This window comes from Odontesthes bonariensis, chromosome 22, assembly GCF_027942865.1.
Source record: "Odontesthes bonariensis isolate fOdoBon6 chromosome 22, fOdoBon6.hap1, whole genome shotgun sequence".
Classification (NCBI taxonomy): Eukaryota; Metazoa; Chordata; class Actinopteri; order Atheriniformes; family Atherinopsidae; genus Odontesthes; species Odontesthes bonariensis.
In genome coordinates this window covers 26,802,622-26,826,443 of record NC_134527.1, presented here as the reverse complement: position 1 = coordinate 26,826,443, position 23,822 = coordinate 26,802,622, and the positions used below count along the sequence as shown (strand labels likewise).

The 23,822-nt window shown below is 39.4% G+C and overlaps 1 protein-coding gene across 6 annotated transcripts in view; it reads left to right on the top strand.

The window, feature by feature from the left end:
• The window catches only part of LOC142372284 (multiple C2 and transmembrane domain-containing protein 1-like), a 59,668-nt gene extending 37,137 nt beyond the window's left edge, over positions 1–22,531 (top strand). For 3 of the 6 annotated variants that reach the window (XM_075455108.1, XM_075455106.1, XM_075455111.1), the window contains 16 exons: positions 1,301–1,339; positions 3,462–3,629; positions 3,716–3,846; positions 4,669–4,855; positions 4,943–5,036; positions 5,175–5,277; positions 8,004–8,106; positions 9,175–9,276; positions 9,482–9,556; positions 11,015–11,134; positions 11,221–11,331; positions 11,413–11,466; positions 13,544–13,653; positions 15,432–15,541; positions 16,578–16,675; positions 19,007–22,531. In XM_075455108.1, coding sequence (XP_075311223.1) covers positions 1,301–1,339; positions 3,462–3,629; positions 3,716–3,846; positions 4,669–4,855; positions 4,943–5,036; positions 5,175–5,277; positions 8,004–8,106; positions 9,175–9,276; positions 9,482–9,556; positions 11,015–11,134; positions 11,221–11,331; positions 11,413–11,466; positions 13,544–13,653; positions 15,432–15,541; positions 16,578–16,675; positions 19,007–19,078 — 1,677 coding nt within the window. In that variant the 3' untranslated portion in view covers positions 19,079–22,531. Of the gene's footprint in view, positions 1–1,300; positions 1,340–3,461; positions 3,630–3,715; positions 3,847–4,668; positions 4,856–4,942; positions 5,037–5,174; positions 5,278–8,003; positions 8,107–9,174; positions 9,277–9,481; positions 9,557–11,014; positions 11,135–11,220; positions 11,332–11,376; positions 11,467–13,543; positions 13,654–15,431; positions 15,542–16,577; positions 16,676–19,006 lie in introns of all 6 variants that reach the window. The other 3 variants (XM_075455109.1, XM_075455107.1, XM_075455110.1) reach the window with 2 other exon arrangements.
• Positions 22,532–23,822: the final 1,291 nt, after the last annotated feature.

The window sequence follows — 23,822 nt, the reverse complement described above, 5'->3', positions numbered from 1 at the left end:
GCTGATGGTGAGCTGTCAGAATTTGACAGCGTTACTGATGGTGAAGCTGTCATCACTAATAATTAATTTTCCTTCCCCTTTGCTTCTCTTATATAGCATCTGTTATGTAACTGAGTTCATTGAAATGTTATATGTTGTAAATAATTCACAATAAATGTGACTCAGGAGGATCTGAAACATGTTAAAAGTCTATTCAGTTACTGAATGTGTTCATTAGAGGACTTGCTGAGCAGGAAACTGAGATTTGAGCACAAATGATCAGTCAGGGTGCATTTTAACACCAGGTGTGAACTAACTGCTGTCCACTTGCGATCGTATCACCCAGAATCCATGTTAGCACCATATGTGAACAGGACCAAAGATGCATTCAATTTAAAATCAATGAAATCCAGCTTGTGTGCTCCTTCCTGTCCCTCACTGCTGTGCTTGAGCTCAGAACAACAGTAGAAATGGCTCTGATTGGCTGTTTTTACTCAGACACAGTGGATTCAGGAGCCAAAGGTAGCTGGTTTTTCCTACAGATGATCTGTCTTTTATTTAAGTTACAACGTTCTGCCTTACAGAATGAATCATCATTTCACAGATACGGGACAAACAATGTAAGTTCACTGCTGATCTAAGCATAAAACAGCTGAATGTACGCTTGAAGAGACTAAATTAACCTGTTTCTTTGTAGTAAAATAACGCTCGGAAAATGCAGAAATGAATTTACCTGGAGCAGACTAATAAAGCACAAAAACACACATAAATTAGAAAAAAAATACACAACTAGTTTAGTCTGCTCAGCCTATAGCCTCAATGAGCAGAGAGGAATATTTAAACACTGCAGATTAAGATATTTTTGGGATTTGTTTGGATTTGTGAGGCTGGAATCAGAGATTCTGTTCAGTTACTGATGTTCTTGGTAATCAGAGGACAGTCTGTCTCATTCATGTTTTATTCAGGATATAAATAAAAAATCGGCCAAGCCACAATCTCTGGTCAGAGAAGATGACGACAAGGATGACAAGATGGAAAGAGATGGAGAAGAGGAATGAAAGTGTGAGAAGCAAATAACAGAAAAACTGAAGAAAATTACTATTTCAAAGTCTCTGAAATAATGAGCTCACACATTAGGCTGAAATAATGCAGATTTCAAATCTGGAATCTATTTATGGAGCGAGAGAAACCTTCCTCTTCATCACTTGCAGTAGTCCTGTTGTCCTGTAGCCTCCTCTAGTGGCTTTGAATAGTAGTTTTTAATTTCAAATATAGTTTTAAAATATGGAGAAGTCTTTAATGTGTTTTATTGTATATTCAGACCATGCTGCTCAGGAGGTCCTGGAAACGATCCACCAAGGTAAACCACCATCATCATAATCCATGTTGTTTGTTCTGTGTTTGAAGTTGCAGCTTTCCGTTATCTGTCCCCACACATTCGTCAGCTTCCTGTCGCTGTTTGCTTCATCGTGTCTGTATTTTCAGGCTAGCGTTTCCACTTATTTTCACTTCAAACATGCTTTGTATCGACGTTGTTTGCCACTCTCATTTCCATCCACATGCTTTACAACCAGGGCTCTGTTCTTTAAACTGTATCCATTATGTGATCAGGCCAAACTGATCCAGAACGAGCATGTTACGTGATGTATTTGTCTGGACTTTTCTCGCCTACTGTCAGCAAATCCTTCAAAGAAGTCAGAAACAACATTGTTGTAAATTTTATTGACAGTTTGATTATCCTCTAAAGTTACCAAGATAAATACAAGAAACTAACAAATGATGGTCACAAACTACACAAAATTTGTGTAAGATTATTCCCAGTTTGCAGACATCACCAGAAAACTAAATAAGGAAGTTGCTTAAAGTTGGAGCTTGTTAAAGTTTAAATGGAAACAAAGCAACAAACGTGGAAAATTTCATGTATTTCCGTTTTTCTTCTTTTTGACTATAAAAAGTTCATTGTTGGAATACACAACATTTCGTCTAAATATCTTCCGTCTTTTTTATGCTGCAACGATCTCAGTTAAAATGACATACTTATAGAACCGGAGTTAGATTCAAACTCCTGTTTTCAGTCACTAATGTTCAAATTATAAAGAGAAAGTCAACACAGCCGAAGTACACAGGAAGTATGTGAAGAGTTACACCCACGACGGAGCAAGTTTCCTTCTTAAACGTGTGATTAAAAAGCAAGAACAGTCCTAATGTTTGGGTCTGTTTTTCAGGAAAATGTGAAATCAAGACGTGTAAACTAATAAGTCTCCTTCAGTTTCAGGGTAACTTTAAGTTACAAAAGAGTCCACTTTGAATTAGCGCTTATTAATTAGAGTTAATCTAAAGTGGTGCTGTCTTTTCTTTGGGTAAAAGTAGATTTGATAATTGGACAAAAAGGAGGTTGAGCTGACATCCTTTTTTAGAATATATGGTTGGACTACGATTAAAATTTTTAATCTAATTAATCACATGATTTCCCTGATTAATCGTGATTAATCGCATTTGTACACAAAATCCAAAATTCAAAAGTAAATTCAAAAGTAGCGTATAGCTTTTAGCATTTAGTTTTATTTTAAATGTAATGCCACATGAATGAAAATGCCATAACATTTGTTGTGCAAACACACTCTTTACATCAGCATTTTTATGTAGTTTTTATGTAGAAGCCTCGCTCCACTGTCTGCTTCCTTGAATGACTTGCTGGTATCAGTTGTGTTTTTTGCCTTTAAGTGATATTTTAGACTGGAACTACTACGGTGATAAGACAATTCAACTTGGCAGTGTTTACAGATGACTTTGGTTCTGTCGACTCCGCCGTCTGGAAGAACTTTAAAATGAAAATGGCTGAGTAAAAGTTCCGTACCCTTCTCCATGTTTGGTGGATCCGCCGATTACTTTTTTTTCCGGTTCCGCAGCAGACAGCAACAGACTTTTACAAAATAAAAGCCTGTGAGCAACAGACTTTTACAATAATAAAATACATAATAAAACAGGGGTGGTCTGTGGCGTAGTGGGTTGAGAAGGCGCCCCATGTACAAGAGGCTATAGTCCTCGCTGCAGCTGGCCCCGGTTCAAGTCCCTCATCAGACGGCCCGTGCTGTGTGTTGTTCCCCCTCTCTCTGCCCCCTGCTTCCTGTCTCTCTGAACTTTCCTATCCATTAAAGGCACAAAAGCCCCCCCCAAAAAATTATTTATTTCAAATAAAAAAAAAATATTTTTTTTTTTAAATAAATAAAACATGCGTTAAATAATTAACGAGTTAACTCGCCCAGCCCTAATTTTATATATATAAATATTTCTGTATGTATATATTTTTTGCCTAATAAGATTTACAGAACTTATCTTTAACTTGTATATTTGTGTTCAGTGTTTATGCAACATTGTTATTAACCTCTCAGAAGCAGAAATCTCCTCAGATGAAGAACAGAGTCCTGCTTTATGTCTGTGTTGGATATATTTGAGCTTGTGCAAATGTGTGTGTGGACCAGCAGCAGCAGTCCATGCGTCTCGCTGAGGTGCATCGGAAATCGCAGCTCTGGCAAGGGATCGTCAGCATCGCGCTGATCGAAGGTCGGAACCTCACGCCCATGGACCCCAACGGTCTGAGCGACCCGTACGTCAAGTTCAGACTGGGACCGCAGAAGTACAAGAGCAAGGTGCGCGAGCCGTGGCGTCTGTCTGAGGGGACGAGTTTCTGTTTGGAGACGAGCGTCACTAAATGAAGACGTGTGTGTTTGTGTAGACGGTGCCAAAGACTCTGAGTCCTCAGTGGAGGGAGCAGTTCGACCTGCACCTGTACGAAGAGACGGGGGGCATGCTGGAGATCACAGTGTGGGACAAAGACACCGGGAGGAGGGACGACTTCATTGGACGGTCAGTTGGTGTTTGACATTATTAAAACTGTATGACTGATGAAGTTCAGACACTTAAATTAGATAAAACACCTCGGCAGCAGTTTCACAAACATGCTGCAGCCTTTCCTTCGAAAGCTTCTCCAGTTCCTTTGGTTTAAAGCTCCACCAGTTAAGTGGAGACATTTTCATCTCTCTTGAGAGATTCTCTGCCTTGTTCAGGCCCAGACTCTGGCTGAGTTACTGTGTCACTCCTTGAGATGAAAACCTTCGTCCCTGCCTGAGGTCCCATCCTACCCTCTATCCTGACGAGTCTGTCTCAGAAAAACATCCCCACAGAATGATGTTGCCTGATAACTGAAGGCTCTGCCTCCCATTCTACTTTTAGAAACTCTGGGAACCACAAGTAAACCTGCAGACAGCAAAGTGCTCTGTTGGGAAAATATCCAACTATGAGCTCTTTAAGATATGATGGAGCTTTGTCATTAAGAGCTTTATATGTGAGGAGAAGAATCTTAAATTCTGTCCTGAATATAACAGTGACCCAATAAAGAAAAGCTAAAGCTGGAGAAATATGATCTATATTTTATGAAATATTTTTGCTTCAACATAGTATATTTCATGTTATTGTGTATTTATGAAAAAGAGTAAAGAAGCCTAGTTTAATCTCCTTGTCATCCCAGTAAAATATTCCTAAAATACATATTCTTGGTAAATTGCGAGTTGTTCCAGAATCATGTTGACTAAATGCTTGATTTTGATCTCTTTTAAATGCTAATACACTAAAAAAAATCCCCCCCGTGGCTGTGCTTTAATAAAAACAAATCTCCCCGTCATCCTCCAGCTGTCAGTTGGACCTCTCCACTCTGGCAAAGGAGCAGACCCATCACCTGGAGCTGCCGCTGGAGGAGTGCCGGGGCCTTGTGGTGTTGCTGGTCACACTGACCGCCTCAGCCGCCGTCTCCATCGCCGACCTGTCCGTCACACCGCTGGACGACCCGCAGGAGCGCAGAGAGATCCTCAAACGTTACGTAAGCAGCGCTGTGATGTTGATTCAGATGGAATATCTGCAAGCTTTTTAGACTACATCCGTTAATGTGTTGATTTCTGTGCGATAGGGAGTGAGGAAGTCATTCTTTAACCTAAAAGACGTCGGGATCGTGCAGGTAAAGGTGCTGAGAGCGGAAGGACTCATGGCTGCAGACGTAACTGGTAATAATATCAGATTTCTTGCCTTCTCTTGCTAATCGTAGCCTTATTATGTACTGTAAGTACTGTATGTACTTGCTGTGTTTCATTGTAAATCATCTGTGAAGCTTCCACACACAGACTGACATGTCGTTCTCTCAGGTAAAAGTGACCCTTTCTGTGTTCTGGAGATGAATAACGACAGACTGCAGACACATACTGTTTACAAGAACCTCAGTCCAGAGTGGAACAAAGTCTTCACCTTGTGAGTCGACACATGTCTGAGATTTTATCTTTGAGAAATTGTGTTACCGAAGAAACCGAAGCTTTAACAGCTTCCTCGTACTTTAGTTTTCAATTCACCAGACTGAGCGGCTGTAAAGTGGCACCTGACTCACCCGTTCAGACATCCTCACTCTGGTGTCTTAAAGGACAAGACAGTTTTTTTGACATTGGGCCCTTGATTTCACATTATAACATGATGTTCTACTCACCCCTGCTTGTTGTTGGTAATTTGGAGCTGTTCCGAAGATATTCGAGAGGCGTCTGGCTGCTCTCTTGAGATATTTGGCTATGAAACGGTTTCCTATGGGCAACGTTATACAGGCACAAACTATGCTGTTTATAATTTATTAATTACTGTACACTAGCACTGATAACGTGGAGGTGCGTCGCTTACTTAAAAAAATCCGGGTTACTGTAATTTTGAATTTTAGAATGAATAAATAGGCAGCAGGTCTGTGGGCTGTCTGTGGTAGTAGCACGACGATGACGTCAGTAACACCCACTTTACGACAAAAATTCAAAATTACAGTAACCCGGATTTTTTTAAGTAAGCGACGCACCTCCACGTTATCAGTGCTAGTGTACAGTAATTAATAAATTATAAACAGCATAGTTTGTGCCTGTATAACGTTGCCCATAGGAAACCGTTTCATGGCCGAATATCTCAAGAGAGCAGCCAGACGCCTCTCGAATATCTTCGGAACAGCTCCAAATTACCAACAACAAGCAGGGGTGAGTAGAACATCATGTTATAATGTGAAATCAAGGGCCCAATGTCAAAAAAATGGTCTTGTCCTTTAATGCAAAAGGATGTTTTCATTGAGTTGTTCAGCTAAAGGCCCAAATGGGTTGTTTTAGGTCGGGAAAACAAAAGTACAATTTAATGCTCAGATTTCAGAACACAGGAGAAAGACAAGAATGAATATCAAAGTTTAGTAAAAGTGAAGTGCAGGAAAATTCTGAGATTAAAGACACCGAAGCTGCAGGCATATGAAATTATGAGCATGCCACAAAAAAGAACAAATCTGTGAAAATGTAACGAGGAACAACGGAACATTTACTTATCTAGTGCATCCTTTTCCTGTATATTTCAGATGTTTAATTTGTATTTATCTCTATTTTATACCATTTCTTTGACTGAATAGTTTTGTAGACTGTAGACCACGAGGCATTCGTTTCTTCATGTTGAGCGTACGTATAAGGAAGAGACTTATATGTGGATGCAGATTCAGCGCCAGATGTTTGTATTACTTTTGTATTTACTTTTTATAAATGGCAAAAGCAGAATGGAAACAGCAAAAACACCCGAAAGATTAGAAAAGCAACAAAGAAAAAAAAATGGATAAACAAAACTGAGAAAAAGGAATAAAGGAGTTTAAATGGGGAAAATTAATAGATTTATACTCAACAAATTAATAAATATAAATGAAAATATTCCATTTTTGCACGTTTCTTTTTACAACTAATTTATTTTCTTATTCTTTTACAAATGTACTCTTCTAGAATAAATCTTTCCCTATATTCAGTCATATGAAATCAATTAAAAGGGAAAACAATTTATTGAAGTTCTGGAATAAAACACAATTCAGCTTTAGTTGAATATTTTAATTACAGGAAACATTCTGCTTCGACTCCACTGTATTTCAGAGATAAATATTCTACTTTTTCGACATCTACATTATCTGGGCTCATGTTAGTTTCCATCATATTAAGAATTAAATGTCCTTTTTTGAAAGAATAAAGCATTTTAACATCAAACAGCAACATGTTAAGATCAATCCTCTGGTGAACAGGGAGCACAGTACAGGCGTGATGTGGTCACTCTGCGTGTGTTGTAATCAAAAGCCTCGTTTCCACTATGCAGTCCGGTACGGGTCAGTTCAGAAAGGTTTGCTTATTTCAGTTTTTCCACTACCACGAAAGCGTACCGATCCCATCGTACCCGTTACCATTTTTGTAACCCTTCTGCTTGGGGTACCTAGCACACAGTACCGGTTCCCTTGGGGAGGAGCCAAAGCACTGCGAGCTGGTGACTGGTCGAGCATATGACGTCATCGCGCAGCGCGACAGATATCTAAAGCACAACCGAGCACAACAACACACCCGCACCATTTTAAAAAAATGTCTGTTTGCAACGGAGTCTGGAGTGCTGAGGAGGTGCAGGGAACCCTCTGCCCACCCCTGAGGGTCCCCTTTGTACAGTGGGAAAGCAAAGCTGACCCCAAAGCAACCCGACTTGTACCGTACCGATACAAAGTGACCCGAACTGGACTGCATCGTGGAAACGAGGTTAAAGCTCCTGTGTTCTGCCTTCATACTGCAATATTGACTCAGCAAACTTTTAGGGTCCTCTGAATGAAGAGCAGAGGGCAGATCTGCTATGAGCTCCCAGTTTGGTCTTATAGTGGTTTTCTAAGATAATATATTACAAATTGAACAGCCTATTATTTTGTAATGAATGCTGTAAAATACATGGAGCAGTTCTGCAGTAAGTCCTCTGTTAGAGAATTAAAAGGGACAGTTTGACCTTGTTTCTTGTGACTCTCAGATTTTGTTAGTGAAGTGGCTCTTAAAAGGCTCCGCATCATGATGTGATGTGAGATGCAGCATAGATGTGAAATGTCGGAAAGGTTTGCCTGAAGCCTTTAGAGAGTGAAGAGCTGCATCTGTGTTGGACACCACTCACCTCGTGTTTTCTCTCCTTAGTAATGTGAAAGACATCCACTCGGTGCTGGAGGTGACGGTGTTTGACGAAGACAGAGACAGAACCGCTGATTTTCTGGGAAAAGTGGCCATTCCTCTGTTAAATGTGAGTTCAGTAAGGACAGATCAAATTACAGGTTTACGAGACAAATAATCGTAATGAAAGCTTGTTGTGCAAAGAAGTGGCAGTTAGTGCCTCATCAAAGCTGATAGGAAAGACCCTGGACTCAAGATGATACATTTAAAAAAAAAATTAACTGAGGAAAGTTACTGATTGGTTGGGTGAGAAAGGAAGCAGGAAGACCATTGGACAGAAGGCCTAATTGATGTGGAAGGTTTGGCAAATCGGGAAGGAGGGAATATCTGGAAAGCAGAATGAAGTATCCAGTCCTGCTTCCTCCTGTTTTAAATGGTTATTAACATCCCATAACTCCACAGAATGAAAGAGAAGTGTGCTCTGAGTAAGACATGAGATTCACTGAAAAACTGGACAAAGATGTTTGCGTCACAATGTCATCTGTTGCTTTACAAATTTTTTAAAGGTCTTAACGGCCTCGCCCCATCATATTTATCTGAGCTTTTAACATTCTGCAATCCTGGTAGAGCTCTGAGGTCAACAAATCAATTTTGCTGGAAGTGCCCAGGTCAAAATACAAACACTGGGGTGACCGAGCCTTTTCTGTTGCTGCCCCCAGGCTCCGGAATAAGCTCCCCGTTGAGCTGCGTCTTATTTCTGACCTGGGTCTCTTCAAATCTAAGCTAAAAACCTACTTATTTAGAATTGCTTTTAATACCCAGTAGTATGATGACACTTTTATCTTATTTGATTTTGTTGTATTTTATTGCTTTCACTGTTCTTTTATTGTTTTTATTTGTTTTTACTTATTCTTCTCTTTATCTATTACCTGCTGTAAAGCACTTTGGTACATCATAAAGATTGTCCTTAAAGGGCTGTATAAATAAAATACATTTACATTTACATTTACATTTACAAATTACCCATAAAATGAAGCCCCAGTTACCACTTTCCTTAAAATTATATATGACCCAACACAAACATGAGAGTACAGCTTACATGAGTTAGCTTTGTTAAAGAAGACACATTTTGCCCTTTTTTTTCTCAAGTGGACACAATATCCTTAAAAGGAGTAAATCAAACCTTTCTGTCTGTCAGGTGCGTAACGGCGAGCAGAGGGCGTACCAGCTGAAGAACAAGGAGCTGACAGGCCCGACCAAAGGAGTCATCTACCTTGAGATTGAAGTCATCTACAACACAGTGAGTGTGATGCTGTGCTGAAAACAGCCCCGTCGAACACTGATGACACCATGATGTCTGCATCAGCTGCAGGACACCTTGTTCTGTGCCTTTGTGCTCATGATGGATGAGAGCATGAAAGATTACAGAGTGATGGATGTGCTTATTTTCAGAACAAACAGTCAACAGTTGTGACGTCCTCTGTCCTCTTCGTGTTTATTTTCAGGTTAAAGCTGCTTTAAGGACTGTGGTCCCTGCAGAGCAGAAATACATTGAGGAAGAACCAAAAGTCTCCAAGCAGGTTTGTTTTATCGTCCATGACTGCTTTAACCTATTAAACATGTAGACTTTTATGTACCTTTTTCTGCTTGACAACAGTCAAGACAACAGAAGTGAAATCTGTTTTTCATTCTTTGCCTCTGTTGCAGAAACCTCCTCTACTCTATCTAAGGTTATCGAATAAGCAGTTTTCAAACATGTCTCAGATCAGTTTTTATTTTAGCTCATTCTGACCTGAGTCTGTGTTTAAAACAGGCTCCTAAGGTTCTAACTTTTTATTTCTCAGCCTCTTAAGAAAAAAGAAACACGAAGAAAAATTTTTTTGAGATGTTAAACCTTCAGCTCTTGGAGATCTCAGGCCTTAAAGTGTCGTGTTAAGAACAAACATCACCACACCTTCTTGAGCCTGGCCATCCACTTGCATGTCTTCTTGTATCACTGCTTTCCAGGAGACGAATCATTCTCACCCAATTGACCCCATGATTTCATATAACTGAAGGAACACGACCTTAAACTAAACCTTTGTAAGACGGCGCTTTTGGCTATTGCATCTAAAACAGTATCAACATATTCAATTCATTTCAATTCAATTCAATTCAATTCATTTTTCATTTATTTAGCGCCAAATACAACAAATGTCATCTCAAGGCACTTAAATAATAAAGTCCAATTCAAGCCAATTGGAATTCAATTCATTGTAATCATAATTATTTATAAAATAATCAAATTCATTCATATAGAGCCAATTCAAAAACAATTCCCTAGCTAAGGAAACCAACAGATTGCACCGAAACTTGTCTTCAGTCCAATCTCTCGTCCTGAGCTTGCCTGAGGCGACTGTGGAAAGGAACGACTCCCTTTTAACAGGAAGAAACCTCTGGCAGAACCAGACTCAGGAAGGGTGGCCATCCGCCTCGACCAGCTGGGGTTTGAGAAGACAGAAAAAAGGGGGAGGGGGGGGGGACCGCTGTAACACCATTCAAAGGATACCTGTTGGAATAGGGAAACACGAGTTAATGACCACAATAATGTCACATGTACATAAAATCATTTGAGAAATTAAACAGGGGAAAAATAGAGTAAAGTGAGGAAAGGTGTGTCAGATGAGGTCCCCTAGCAGTCTAGGTCTATTGCAGCTATGGGATGTTTCAGGATCGAACATAAAGGTCACCTCTTCAAATATCTGCCCCCATCTGTCTCTTTGCCACATTAGAGAAATCAGGTCGTATCTGACTGGTACAGACCGTGGTTATCTCCCAGCATGCACAGCGAACCACTACAGATGGTTAAACAGAGATCCATGTTCTTAATGGAACATAATCTCATTCAGGGATTGATTATTGATCGGGAAGCGTGCCCAGAAGATGATAAAAACCTTACAGGCATGTGTGTGTTTGTTGTAAATGAACAACCCTGTGACTTACATTCACACAGATTTGTCGTGGACAGTAAGAACATTGCATGACTTTGTGTCTCTCAGCTGCTGCAACAGAACTTTAACCGGGTGAAGCGTTGCATCATGGTCCTCTTCAGTTATGGCACTTACATCAACAGCTTCTTTGAGTGGGAGTCGGCGCAAAGGAGTGTCATCTCTTTTGTGGTATGAAAATCTCACATACACACACTTGTGAACACACACATATTGTTGTGTTTTATTGCCGGTTGTGACGGTTCTGCTCTTGTCAGCTGTTTGTGGTGGTGGTTTGGAACTTTGAGCTCTACATGCTGCCGCTGGCCTTGTTGTTGCTGTTGGTGTGGAACTATTTATTTTCCTCGAGCAGAGAAATGGACGACATGGTGAGAAAACAAGACTTTTTATTTGTGCGAATGTCTGTTTTTCAGAGAGTTTCATGGTCATTGTTTTCTTCTCTGCTGCAGTCCATGGAGGCCATGTTTGAATGGGAGGATGTAGAAGATGACAAAGAAGAAAAGGTATTGCTGTTAGGAAACAGAAAAGAGAAGTTTTACATATCAGGACGTTATAAAAATTATCTGGTCCTCACCAGGTCTTCAAATGAGGTAAAAACAACCTCAGATGAACACATGACATATTACACTGTGTCATTATTTATGGAACAAAAACCATAGTGAACCCCTCACTGCTTCTACAGGAATTAAGAGGGTAAGTAGCAGCCAGGTGCTGCTGATCAATGTTCTGATTAATTGATCATCAGTAAGTGTGATCACCTCTATAAAAGCAGAAGTTTTGTCAGTTTGCTGCTATGCAGCATTCAGGTGGTTGTATTAACACGATGCCAAGGAGGAAAGACATCAGCAATGATCTTAGAAAAGCAATTGTTGCTGCCCATCAATCTGGGAAGGGTTATAAGGCCATTTCCAAACTATTTGGAGTCATCATTCTACAGAGAAAGATTCTTCACAAGTGGAAAACATTCAAGACTGCTGTCAATCTTCCCAGGAGTGGACGTCCCAGCAAGTTCACCTCAAGGTCAAAAACCCAAGAGCTACATCTCAGACTCTACAGGCCTCAGTTAGCATGTTAAATGTTAAAGTTCATGACAGTCCAATTAGAAAAAGACTGAACAAGTATGGCTTGTTTGGAAGGGTTGCAGGAGAAAGCCTCTTCTCTCTAAACAGAACATGACAGCTCAACTTGGGTTTGCAAAGCTGCATCTGAACAAACCACAAGGCTTCTGTAATAATGTATTTTGGACAGACCAGACCAAAGTGGAGATGTTTGTCACAGCAGCACGTTTGGAGAAAACCAAACACAGCATATCAGCACAAACACCTCATACCAACTTTCAAGCACGGTGGTGGAGGGCTGATAATTTGGGCCCAGGACCTGGGCACCTTGCAGTCATTGAGTCCACCATGAACTACTCTGTATACCAAAGTATTCTAGACTCAAATGTGAGGCCATCTGTACAACAGCTAAAATTGTCTGAAACTGGCTTATCAACAGGACAATGATCCCAAACACAGCAGCAGATCTACAACAAAATGTCTGAAAAAGAAAAGAATCAAGGAGTTGCAATGGTCCAGTCAAAGTCCAGACTTCAACCTGACTGAAATGCTGTGGTGGGACCTTAAGAGACCTGTGCATAAACCAGTGCTGCAAACCTCAATGAACTGAAGCAACATTGGAAAGAAAGGTGGGCCAAACTTCCTCCACAACCATGTGAGTGACTGATAACATCACACAGAAAACCGTTACTTCAACTTACTGCTGCTAAAGGTGCTTCTACAAGCTGTTGGATCAGGGGGTTCACTTAGTTTTTCACACATTGCTACTGTGTTTTGTCTCAGTATTTGTTCCATGAATAATGACACAGTGTGATATGTAATGTGTTGCTGTTACTCCTAGGCTGGATTGAACTAATTTAAAGAGCACCTTTGACTCTAACACCATTATAAAATTAGCAGATGATACTTTTATTGTAGCATAACAACCTGGACTTAACCATCACTAAAACCAAAGAAACTATAATATAATTCAGGAATCAAAGCAGATGGCGCTCTCAGCCTTCTGCATCAGTGAAGATCAGTAGGTTTAAACATGAGGTTTATATCTCTGATCTCACCTGGTCATCAGGTGGGAAAAGCTCAGCAAAGACTATACTTTCTCACGAAGCTGAATCAAGAAACAAGTAACACCTGCTATCAACTTTAACCCGACCACCATCTGGAGCCTCCTGTCCCACTGCTGTACCGTGTGGTTTGTTAGCTGCACAGCAGAGGACAGGACGTGGTTATGAGAGAGGAAAGGGTGATTGGTACCACATTACCGGCCATAAATGAGACATGCATTGACCAACTTTACAGGAAAGCCAGCTGTATCATAAAGGATGCCATCCACCCTCAGTAAAAATGCATATTATCTACCTGCTGCCACAACATGCATTGTACAGGTAGTCTGTTCTCTTCTTGGTGGGGGCCAGATGATTTTTCATGATCTGGGTTTATTACAGGTTTCTAAAATCCTGAGACAATGTTGCACTGACACAAACCTTCCCACTGATGTGACGTTCCTCCTTGTTCCCGTCAGGACTCTGAGCACAAAGGCTTCATGGATAAACTGTACGCCATTCAGGACGTGTTCATCAGTGTGCAGAACGCTTTGGATGAGGTGGCGTCGTTTGGAGAGAGGATGAAGAAGTGGGTATCATGATCATGCACCAGTTTTGTCCTGCTCTCTTTCCACTTTATTTAACAGGCAGTTGTTTTCCAGGCAGAGAACCTGAAGAATCAGCTGCCTGAAATCATCAACATAAATGTAAATGTACTTTATTTATACAGCCCTTTACAGACAATCCTTACGATGTACCAAAGTGCTTTACAGCAGGTAATAAATAAAGAGAAGAATAAGTAATAACAAATAAAAACAATAAAAGAACAGTGAAAGCAATAAAATACAACAAAATCAAATAAGATAAAAGTGTCATCATACTACTGGGTATTAAAAGCAATCCTAAATAAGTAGGTTTTTAGCCTAAATTTGAAGAGGCCCAGGTCAGAAATAAGACGCAGCTCGACGGGGAGCTTATTCCAGAGCCTGGGGGCAGCGACGGAAAAGGCTCGGTCACCCCAGGGTTTGTATTTTGACCTGGGCACCTCCAGCAAAAATTGTTGACCTCAGAGCTCTACCAGGATTGCGGACTGTTAAAAGCTCAGATAAATACGATGGGGCGAGGCCGTTAAGAGCTTTAAAAAACAAACATTAAAAGTTTAAAATCAATTCTATAAAGGACAGGAAGCCAATGGAGGAAGTTAAGAACAGGAGTGATGTGCACATGTCTGTTAGTGTTGGTTAAAAGACGGGCAGCAGCGTTCTGCACAAGTTGAAGGCGACTGAGAGAAGACTGGGAGACGCCAACATAAAATGCATTGCAATAGTCTAACCTTAAACTTATTAGGGCATGGATGGCTTTCTCAAGGTTATGACGACTTAAAAACATTTAAACTTTGGCCAAGAGACGTAACTGGAAAAAACTAGTCCTGACAACATTGTTAATTTGTTTATCTAACCTCAGATGACTGTCAAAGGTCACTCCCAGATTTCTGACAGTTGAACTAAGCTTTGAAGGTGCCAAAGCCAGCCGTAACAGTATCCCCAAACACAATGCATTCAGTTTTGTCATCATTTAAATGAAAAAAATTTTGGGCCAACCACTGCTTAATATACTTAACATACTTAAGATTAAAGCAGTTTTCTTAATAATTAAACCTTGATTGAGTGGCATTAAGTTCTGAAAGCATCGAAACAAGACTGGAGTTAATTAACTGCTCTTGGAGATTAAACTGGTGAGTTGGCCAGCATATGAGGTCATAGATGCAGACAGTGGATCAGATGGGGAATTACTGTTAATTGTTAGCCACAGATGGAATCCTCAAGGATTCTGAGAATCTTACGATGACTTCTGTCTGTACCTACAAGTCCATCATCTCTTTTTAAGAGAAATAAAGACCACTAATGATGCCTTCCAAAATAACACAGATATTTACTGACTGCTAAACTATGTCAAGACTTTCTCTCAATGAATAATAACTCAACTGAGAGCACTGTCCTTCACCTTACCATACTGAGGATTCTCACCGGAGGGCCTGAGCAGAGTGGCACACTGCTCAAGATTTTTATGGCTTCAAGTAAAAAAAAACCCAAAGGTTTGGCTTCAGAGGAACCCTCCCACTATTGTACAGCTTGTCAAGATAATTAACTTAATTATCTCAATAGAGAAACTGATCTTTATCCTCCATTTTCAGAAAGAAAAGGGGGACAGATTTGTAACTGAGCTAATTCCTTTATATCTGTGCACAAGAGCTTGGTTGGAGTTAGTGGACCATTGACTTCATGAAGTAGGACACTAAGAGAGTGGACACATGTCCTAACATGTCCTCAATATTTTGAATGTTTCTCTTCTGTGTTTGTGCTGCAGCACCTTTAACTGGACAGTGCCTTTTTTAAGCTGGCTGGCGATCACTGCCTTATGTTTGGCCACACTTCTTCTCTACCTCATACCTCTGCGATACCTGGTGCTCGCGTGGGGTGAGTCCTGATTTCATACCACAAGATGGCGACAAAGACTCACACATAAATGGATCCAAAAAAAGATAGAAAGAAGTCGGGATGCTGTGTAAAATGTAAAAATGGAGGGCAATGATTTACAAATCTCATAAACCAGTATTTTATTCAGTAGAACACATTAAATATATCAGACGTTGACAGTGAGACATTTTACTATTTCATGAATTAAAAATGGACCTGATTCTGTCCTGGAAATCACTGCATGGGCTCAGGAACACCGCCGGAAATCACTATCTGTTAACACAGCTCACTGTGCCATCAAGGCTCCATCAATGCTGAAAGGTATTTTCAGGTTTCAGAGCAACATCTGCTCCCATCCAGACGATGTCTACTTCAAGGAAAGGCCTATTGCATATTACAGCAGGACAAAGTTAAACCACATCCTCCATCTATTCCAACAGCTTGGCTTCATGGTAGAAGAGTCCGGTTGCTGGACTGACCTGCCTGCAGTCCAGACCTTTCACCACCTGAAAACATTTAAAACACAACAAAGAAGACCCAGGACTGCTGAGCAGCTAAAATCCTCTATCAGACAGGAATGGGACAACATTCCTCTCCCAAAGGTCCAGAAGCTGGTCTCCTCAGTTCCAGATGTTTCCAGATGTTGTTAAAAGAAGAGGGGACACATTGGGAAACATTGACCTGTCCCAACATTTATCAGACATATTGCTGCCATCAGATTCAAGATGAGCTGATATTTTTCATGTGATAGTAAAATGTCTCATTTACAACATTTGATATGTTTTATATGTTCTGTTGTATATAAGATGTTAGTTTATGAGATTTGTAAATCACTGCATTCTGTTTGCATTTACATTTTACACAGTGTCCCAATTCTTTTGGAAAAGTGGTTGTAGATAGACAGATAGATACACCATAGGTCTGTTGGTTCGGTATAGCTGTAGTGACCACATTATTCTCCTTGTTTAACCCTTACTTGTGCAACAGACGTAGCATGAAGCGTGTCGTAGTTGAACACTGATCTTTTGTTCCGCAGGTATCAATAAGTTCACTAAGAAGCTTCGTGATCCGTACATGATCGACAACAACGAGCTTCTTGACTTCCTGTCCAGAGTGCCGTCTGATGTTAAAGTGGTGAGTAACTTGGTTATGTTGAAAGGAATGCGTGCCTCGAAGCTTTGCTAACAGAGGAACAGTGTGCATGTGGAGGCTTTGAGAACAGAGAAGATCTTCAGATTGAGGTTGTGAAAGAAAACATCCCCAGGCTCGAACTGTCTTTGCGAAACAGAAGCTCCTAAAAAAGGGTGAATAAAACTCGTACATTTTGGGCTCACAAAAAGTAATGACCAAGTTTTTGACCTTTACAAGTAGCTGCTCATTCAGAAAGTGTGACGTAACATGACAAACTTCAAATAAATGGAAATAGCATGTGAAGTGTGTCATGTTTCTGGTCCAGCAGTTGAGCTGAAGGGCTGAAAGTCCTCATCGCAGCAGGTCAGCGGCTGTAGAAGAGATCACTTGATATCTCATTATAGTGTGTACTCTGTATTACTCTGAAGTAAGTAGATATAAGTAGATACTGTGTACTCCACAACCTTCTGAAGTGAGTTACTCATATCATTGTTATTATGAAGTAAAACACTGCTTTGAAATAACTCACACGTATTATAAAAATGTACGACGCTGAGTGGGTCAGTGTAAAGTTAAAAACTACAGTAGGTTTTGGCCCAAAACAATGGTGAAAAACTAGTTTGGGGAAAGTTTAAAACTACCTGGTACAGGCTAGAACCGGTTTGGTCCAGCCTGAGAACGTACCGAAAGAAGGAAACCTTTGTTTTATCTTCTATCTTCATCCAGAAACACACCTGCATGTTTATAGCTGTATCATGTGTCCTGCATGTTTGGTTGTGAAGATGCAGGTGATCAGTAGGGCCAGTGTAGGGATAAATCTTTAACTTTGGGAATTGAATCTACCGTTCAAAAACAGAGCTGTGGCTTTTCTGCCTTGATCTTAAAAGGAACTCAGACTAAAAAAACTTATATTATCTATCATTTCAAGGACATTATGAGTCATTATTACAGTATTAACCTCCTTTATTGTTTCCATGTTAATCGTTTACATCTTTGAAATGTGGAAGTTCTGTAAAGTTGGAGGTCGCTGGAGTTTGCTCTTGTGGAATCTGCCGGTAAGAGCTGAGTACTACAAAGGTATAGTACTTGTGTAGTACTCAGTCAAGTATTTGAACAGTTTCAGACTACTGAACATGAGTGCAAGGTTAAAAGGTCAGTATCTTTTTTGGTATGAGAGGGGAAAAGCAACAAATGAAACGGGGACACACAGAAAGACTAAAGACACACATTCAAAGTCTTTGCCTGTCCTGTGTGTACCAAAGCAGCCTGAGGCTCTAAATCCACAAATGTAAAACCATGCATGCGCACGTGATATGAGCACACACACGAGTATTCCCCAGCAGAAATAAATCCTCCGTAGAGAACATTCTTCCACGAGTACAAGGTTGAAGGTGGTGGCTGATGTCTCCTCCCCTCTGATTGGTCCTTGTTAACTGAGTTCATATCAAAGTCGAGCCCATGACGACCTCGCATCAAACAATTATTCAAGCAATCTCACTCCTGCCATCTGGATGGTTGGCAAACTCAGTCCGGACGGTCTGAAGTCAGCTTTTTCTTAGTTTGATGTCATGATAAAATCCTCTTTTTGGCCCACCTTCCTTTGTTTGGAAAAGTAAGGTGCCCCTTTCCTTTTGGGGATCAAGGAAAAGTGTTCACCCCCCCTTCAAATGGCCTCCCTTTGAGCAGACATGCTGACAGAAAGGACAGTCGGTGCTTTGGTTTCTTTTCTTTGCTCTGTTTTAGTTATTTCTCAGCTCCTTGGTTTAATCTCTGTTCTGTGCTCCTGTTTGGTATTTCCTTTCAGCTTTATGCCTTGTATTCTGTTTTAGTCTCAGTGTTTGATTCGGTCATATTTCTGTTCCTTATCATTTCCCCTAGATGTCCTGTGTCGTCTTGGTTTTGTTCCCTGGTCTCATTCACACTTGTCTCCTTATAATCACCCACCTTTTGGCACCCAGCTCAACCCTCCCAGTACTTATAGCTGTCCGATCACCCAGTGACTAATTGATGTTGCTGTAGTTGTTGTCCTTCTTGGGGTTTCCTTGCTAGTCAGTAAGTCTTTTCCTTGCTTTGTTCTGTTTGAGTTGCTGCTTCGCCAGCACCTTTGGTTTTGATAAAGCAACGACAACCATCTCCTGCGTTGGGTCTTTAACCTCGAATAAAAACTCCAATCCAGACAGTCATATCACATACATGTGTCTGGTTTTTACATACCTGGATGAATTAAATCTATCTTTCTCTGAACAGGTAAATGTTCTGTATAAAAAGGAAGGAGTGTAAGTTTCTGAGAAGCATTAAATCTTTTCTGTTTCCTGTGTTTGTGTTGGTGGACAGATGCAGTATCATGAGCTGAAAGTCGATCCCGGACAAAGCCCCAACAAACGCAGGAGGACAAACCAGAGCTAGCTGTAAACATTTAACTGTGAACAATGTAAACTTTCTTATTTATACACTGTATTCCTTGAACATTTTGATTATTATGAGGAGCTGTAAATGTTGAGTTATTCTTTATGTTGTGGAAACGCACAGAATTATTTTCTAAACCTGAAAATGGACTGTTTTTTAATCCCTTTTATTTCTGCTAGCGGCTCTCCAAGCAAACAAAACTCTGCCGTGTTGATAATGAATGTGATGAATGTTGGTGTGTTGTTTGTCACAAACAGTCTGCATGTAATGACAGTGTGCTGCTGCTGCTGATGCATCTCCTGGTTACCTTTTTTATTTCTTTGGATAGTTTTGTGCTGTTTGGAGCTGGATGTTTTGTCAGTGTCTCAGATTATTTTAAACAGAGCTGCATGTTTTTACTGTCGTGGTTATTCCATGTAGTGGCCGTGTTTACACATGTGCACTCAGCAAATAACTCTTTCTGCTTGGTAAAATCCACCCTAACTGCATGCTATGTTTACGAACTGTTCCTGTATGTTTTGGTAGATGAATGGCATTCAACCAGTCAGGGAGTCAAGTCTTGCTATTTCGACTCAAACCAAAGTAAAAAGGGAACTTCAGCCAACTTTACACAAGTTGTATTATTATTATTTTATTTATATCCTGAAATGTAATGGCCCTTCATCTAATTGTGAATGTGTCATTTTACTTTTCATTTAACGTGAAAAATCCATTTGTACGATTTAAGTTTTTTTTGGTGTATATTTTGCTCATTTGATGAAAGATGGTCTTTTATCAAACTGTTTTGACAATTTTCCACATTTAACTCCCAGAAAATCCAATTAAGGTTGTTTTAGTTCATTACTCTGACTGAAGCGGACAGTTGTTTTTCTGATTATTATCTTTGATATTTATCTTTTCAAGTCATGAATAACTGTAAAAACTGATTAACAGGTTTGTTACTTGAGGCCTTGAACTACAAGTTTAAAGAAAACAAACAGATTTAGTGTTTTTGGAGTGTTAAGAATATATGTTGGCATTTTAGCAGAGCACATATTGAACTAAAAAATGGTCAATTTTGTGTCTTAAAACAAGATGCAGCGGTAAAATAAAAAAAGTGGCCTCTGAAGGATGAAACATGTTTCAGAAACATTTTAGAAATACTATTTGAACAAATTAAAGTTGATTTGTTTAAACAACAATAAAAAATCCAAATATAACTTTTCTTATATTAGAAAACTGAGAATATTTGTGCTTCAAGTTAATTTTCTGAACAACAAGTAATGAACTAATCAATAAATCTTTTAACTCTAGAAAAAGCCGTTAGTTGCTTTCTAGAAAATAATAATTCCTTATTTTACTGACAACTAAAAAGGGAATTTATTTAGTTAGGCTGTATGAAGCCTGTTCCCCTCTGATAGTGACACATATACATACAAGCTGTTGGTGTCAGTTTTCAATATGTAAATGTTGGAAAAGGTTTTACTTCCATCTCCCTGGACTAACAGTATGAGGTGTGTACTTTAGTATTTTCTTAAATCTATCTACAGAAAATAATGTTCCCTAAACTTTGCTCAGTAATTTCATACTTAAACCTGATCAAATGTGTTTCTGAAGCTGTGTTTTAACTGTAGGGACTTTGCCTTTGGAGCTCTGTTGGGTGATTGTTCCTTTTTCATTCCCACTCCAGGAACCAGGAACTAAACTTAGGGTCTGATCGAACAGTCTGTTTTACAAAGGAACCTTTTCTGAGCAGCATCATGATCAGAGCTGTTTAAAGTCCCCCCAGATGCTAAGAAAATAAGCTCCAATGCTTCCTTTTTTATCTCCTTTAGCAGAGGACACACTGGGACATCCTTTATGAGAGAAACAAGATGATTCCTTGTAGCCAGAACTTTCAAACCAATGCTCAATTATATTTATCCGGTCATACAAACTGATTTATGTGGATAATTATGTGCACAGAAGGATGAATGTGAGCAGCCTGTGATGATACATTTCACTTTTTTTAAATTTCTGTCCTTTTTCAGTTTGACAAACTGATGAAAACATTTTTATAGTGTCTCTAATATCATACATATATATTATAATATTTACATACAACATAACACTGTGATGAGATTGGATCAGACGAAGCATCCAAAGCACTTTTTGTAGAATATTTGTTGAACATAGTTTCAGAGCTGCAGACTCAAATCACAGCGTGTACCATCTTTCCAACCCTGAGACGTTTTCCATGACATTCTCCATGAGGTCAAGGAAAAGACAATCGGAGGTCATTTTTTTTTTTGGACCATATGACCGGACCCTCCATACCAGTGAAATATTTACCACCTGAAAGCAGCTGTGATTGGGGGTTGTCGTGGCTCTAAAGGCAGGGCTCGTAGCTTATTTATCCCTTTGCCTTTCAGTCTCTCACATTTAAACACAGCTTGTAAAATGTCCTAATGTTAACTTGTACATAAACTAAGCTGCGGCTACTGAAGAAATCAGGAAAGTGCTCATTTTTAGGGCAGCATTAAGGCTCCAACAAGGTTTGATATCTATATGTTTCAAATATCTATTGAACCAAATAATGTCTCAACCCAAAAATGTTGACTTTCATCTCAAAGAAAATAAGCGTTTAAAAAAATATTCTTAACATTTCTGGATTTGAATTTAAAAAACGTATAAATAAACTGATCATTTCAGGTCTGAAGTCAGTTTCTGGTAAATAAAAAGGATGTTGTTGTATATTAAAGGAGTTTATTTCAGGGCTCAACATCAGCTTCTTGCTTTGGGGCAGCTCAGCCATGATTTAATAATAAGTTCTCAGAGATTTGGTCTATTTCTGCCCCTGAGCTGACAGCAGTGACAATACTTGTCTCATAACAAAAAGGCCTGTGTTTATTTGTTGAGTTGAGTTGAGTTTAATGGAGGATTCAAGTGACCAAAGGAGATTAATAAATGCTGCTTGACATCGATCTAAAAAGATATTCAGATATACTCAGATATTTTTAAGCAGTTGATAACTGGCTTCAGTAAATTTAAACCATTTTTATAGAAAGAGACAGTGAAGCTGCACTTATAACGTCTCTCCCCTTCTGCTTCCTTATTTAGATCTTCCACAGAGGATCCTCTGTCAGAGATTAAGTATGTTAATCTCGTTGGACCTTTTTGTCTTCCAGTTTGGTCCCAGGTTCTTTTTTTTCTCAGATTTTTGGGGAACCATTATTCTTCCTGTTCTTTCACTTTAAACCATTTATACGTGGATCATTTTGAGATGTGACCTCCTTGCATGTCCGTGTAAGCTGCCGTCTGTAAGTGTTTTGCACGACTGAACATAAATTATATGGACACTGAATGTGAAGTGCATCTAATGCATGTAAAATCTGTGTTATTGATCACTTCTGATGCTTTGATCTGTTTTTGTCCTGAGCACAAGACTGTAACGACTGTGTAGTGTATCTCTGAGAAAATATATTTCTACACAGATCTGTGTGGCTTTCTGAGTCTGATATGGAGACACGAAGCAGGGCTTCCAGAGGAGATGCAGTATTTTCAGGACTGTCTTTGATCACCATGATGGAGATACATCTACACCCTTGTTGTGTAATGTGCTGAAGTTATTCTCCTGGGTTTGTAAGATAATAACGTAAATTAAACCTAAATGTGAGACATTAATTTAATCTGGAGAACTCCAGAATTTCCTGAAATTTGTTGCCTGAAATCTTCAGCGTGGTTCTTCATTTGGTATTAAGCTTGTGCTAAATTTATTTTTTTCTGTTTAAACTAATTTGCTCAGCGAAAACACTGAGCTATGGAACGTTCATTATCTTTAATAAGCATAGTTTTAGATCGCCTAAAAATATATGAACATGGTCATTACTTCTCCCTAAATTAAAAACGTAGCTTAATGATCACAAACCTTCAGTTAGCTTTTTTAAAAACGTGGAAACGAGCAGAAATTCTTGTCAGATGGATGATTTTTATTTAAATGAATATCAAAATACTACAGTTTGTCTTGTGTTTGATTTGTGTCTCTGAAAGAATGAAACTGACTGTTAAGGCGACACGTTTGTTATGATCGATGAAAACAGAAAATAACACACACAGTTGGAAGCTGAAGATGATCCTGGTTTATAACACTGTGAATTAACAACAGCCTAGCCTCAGAAACTCAGATCCTTCTGAATTCTTCCAATCGGGCATTAAACCTTGCCTGGAAGTACAAAAAGTTTGTTACTGTTACTGTGAGCAGAATTTTCAGGTATCAGCACCTTATTCAATCAGCTGGGTCCTTGTATTTCTGACATTTGTTTAATTTACCAGCTACATTTTAACACAAATATCTCCACTTTTGACTCTGCAAATTTTCAAATAGACTTATTGATTTTGTTTTCATGAACTTGATGGGAATTATTAATTAGGTTTTTTTTTTGTTTTCACCAATATCTAAATCGATTTATTTCTCAGTGGATGGGACAGTCGCATTTACTAATGGGGATCATTTTGTGAATCAATCAGCTTACAACAGGAATAACAACATTACAAATAAGACACAAAGGTGCTCTAATTTAATCCTGCATTCGGTAACAACTGTCATGTTCGGTATCTTGTGTTTTTGTCATGATCTGTGTTTTTGTCTACTCTTTAGTTTTGCCATTTCCCTGCTTTTGCCTCAGTCTTTCTTCTGCCCTGCCATCAGCTTCACTCCCTTCATTTGTGTTCATTATCATCAACGGCCCTCACTCACCAATCACCCTCCACAGTATTCAGTCTTCCG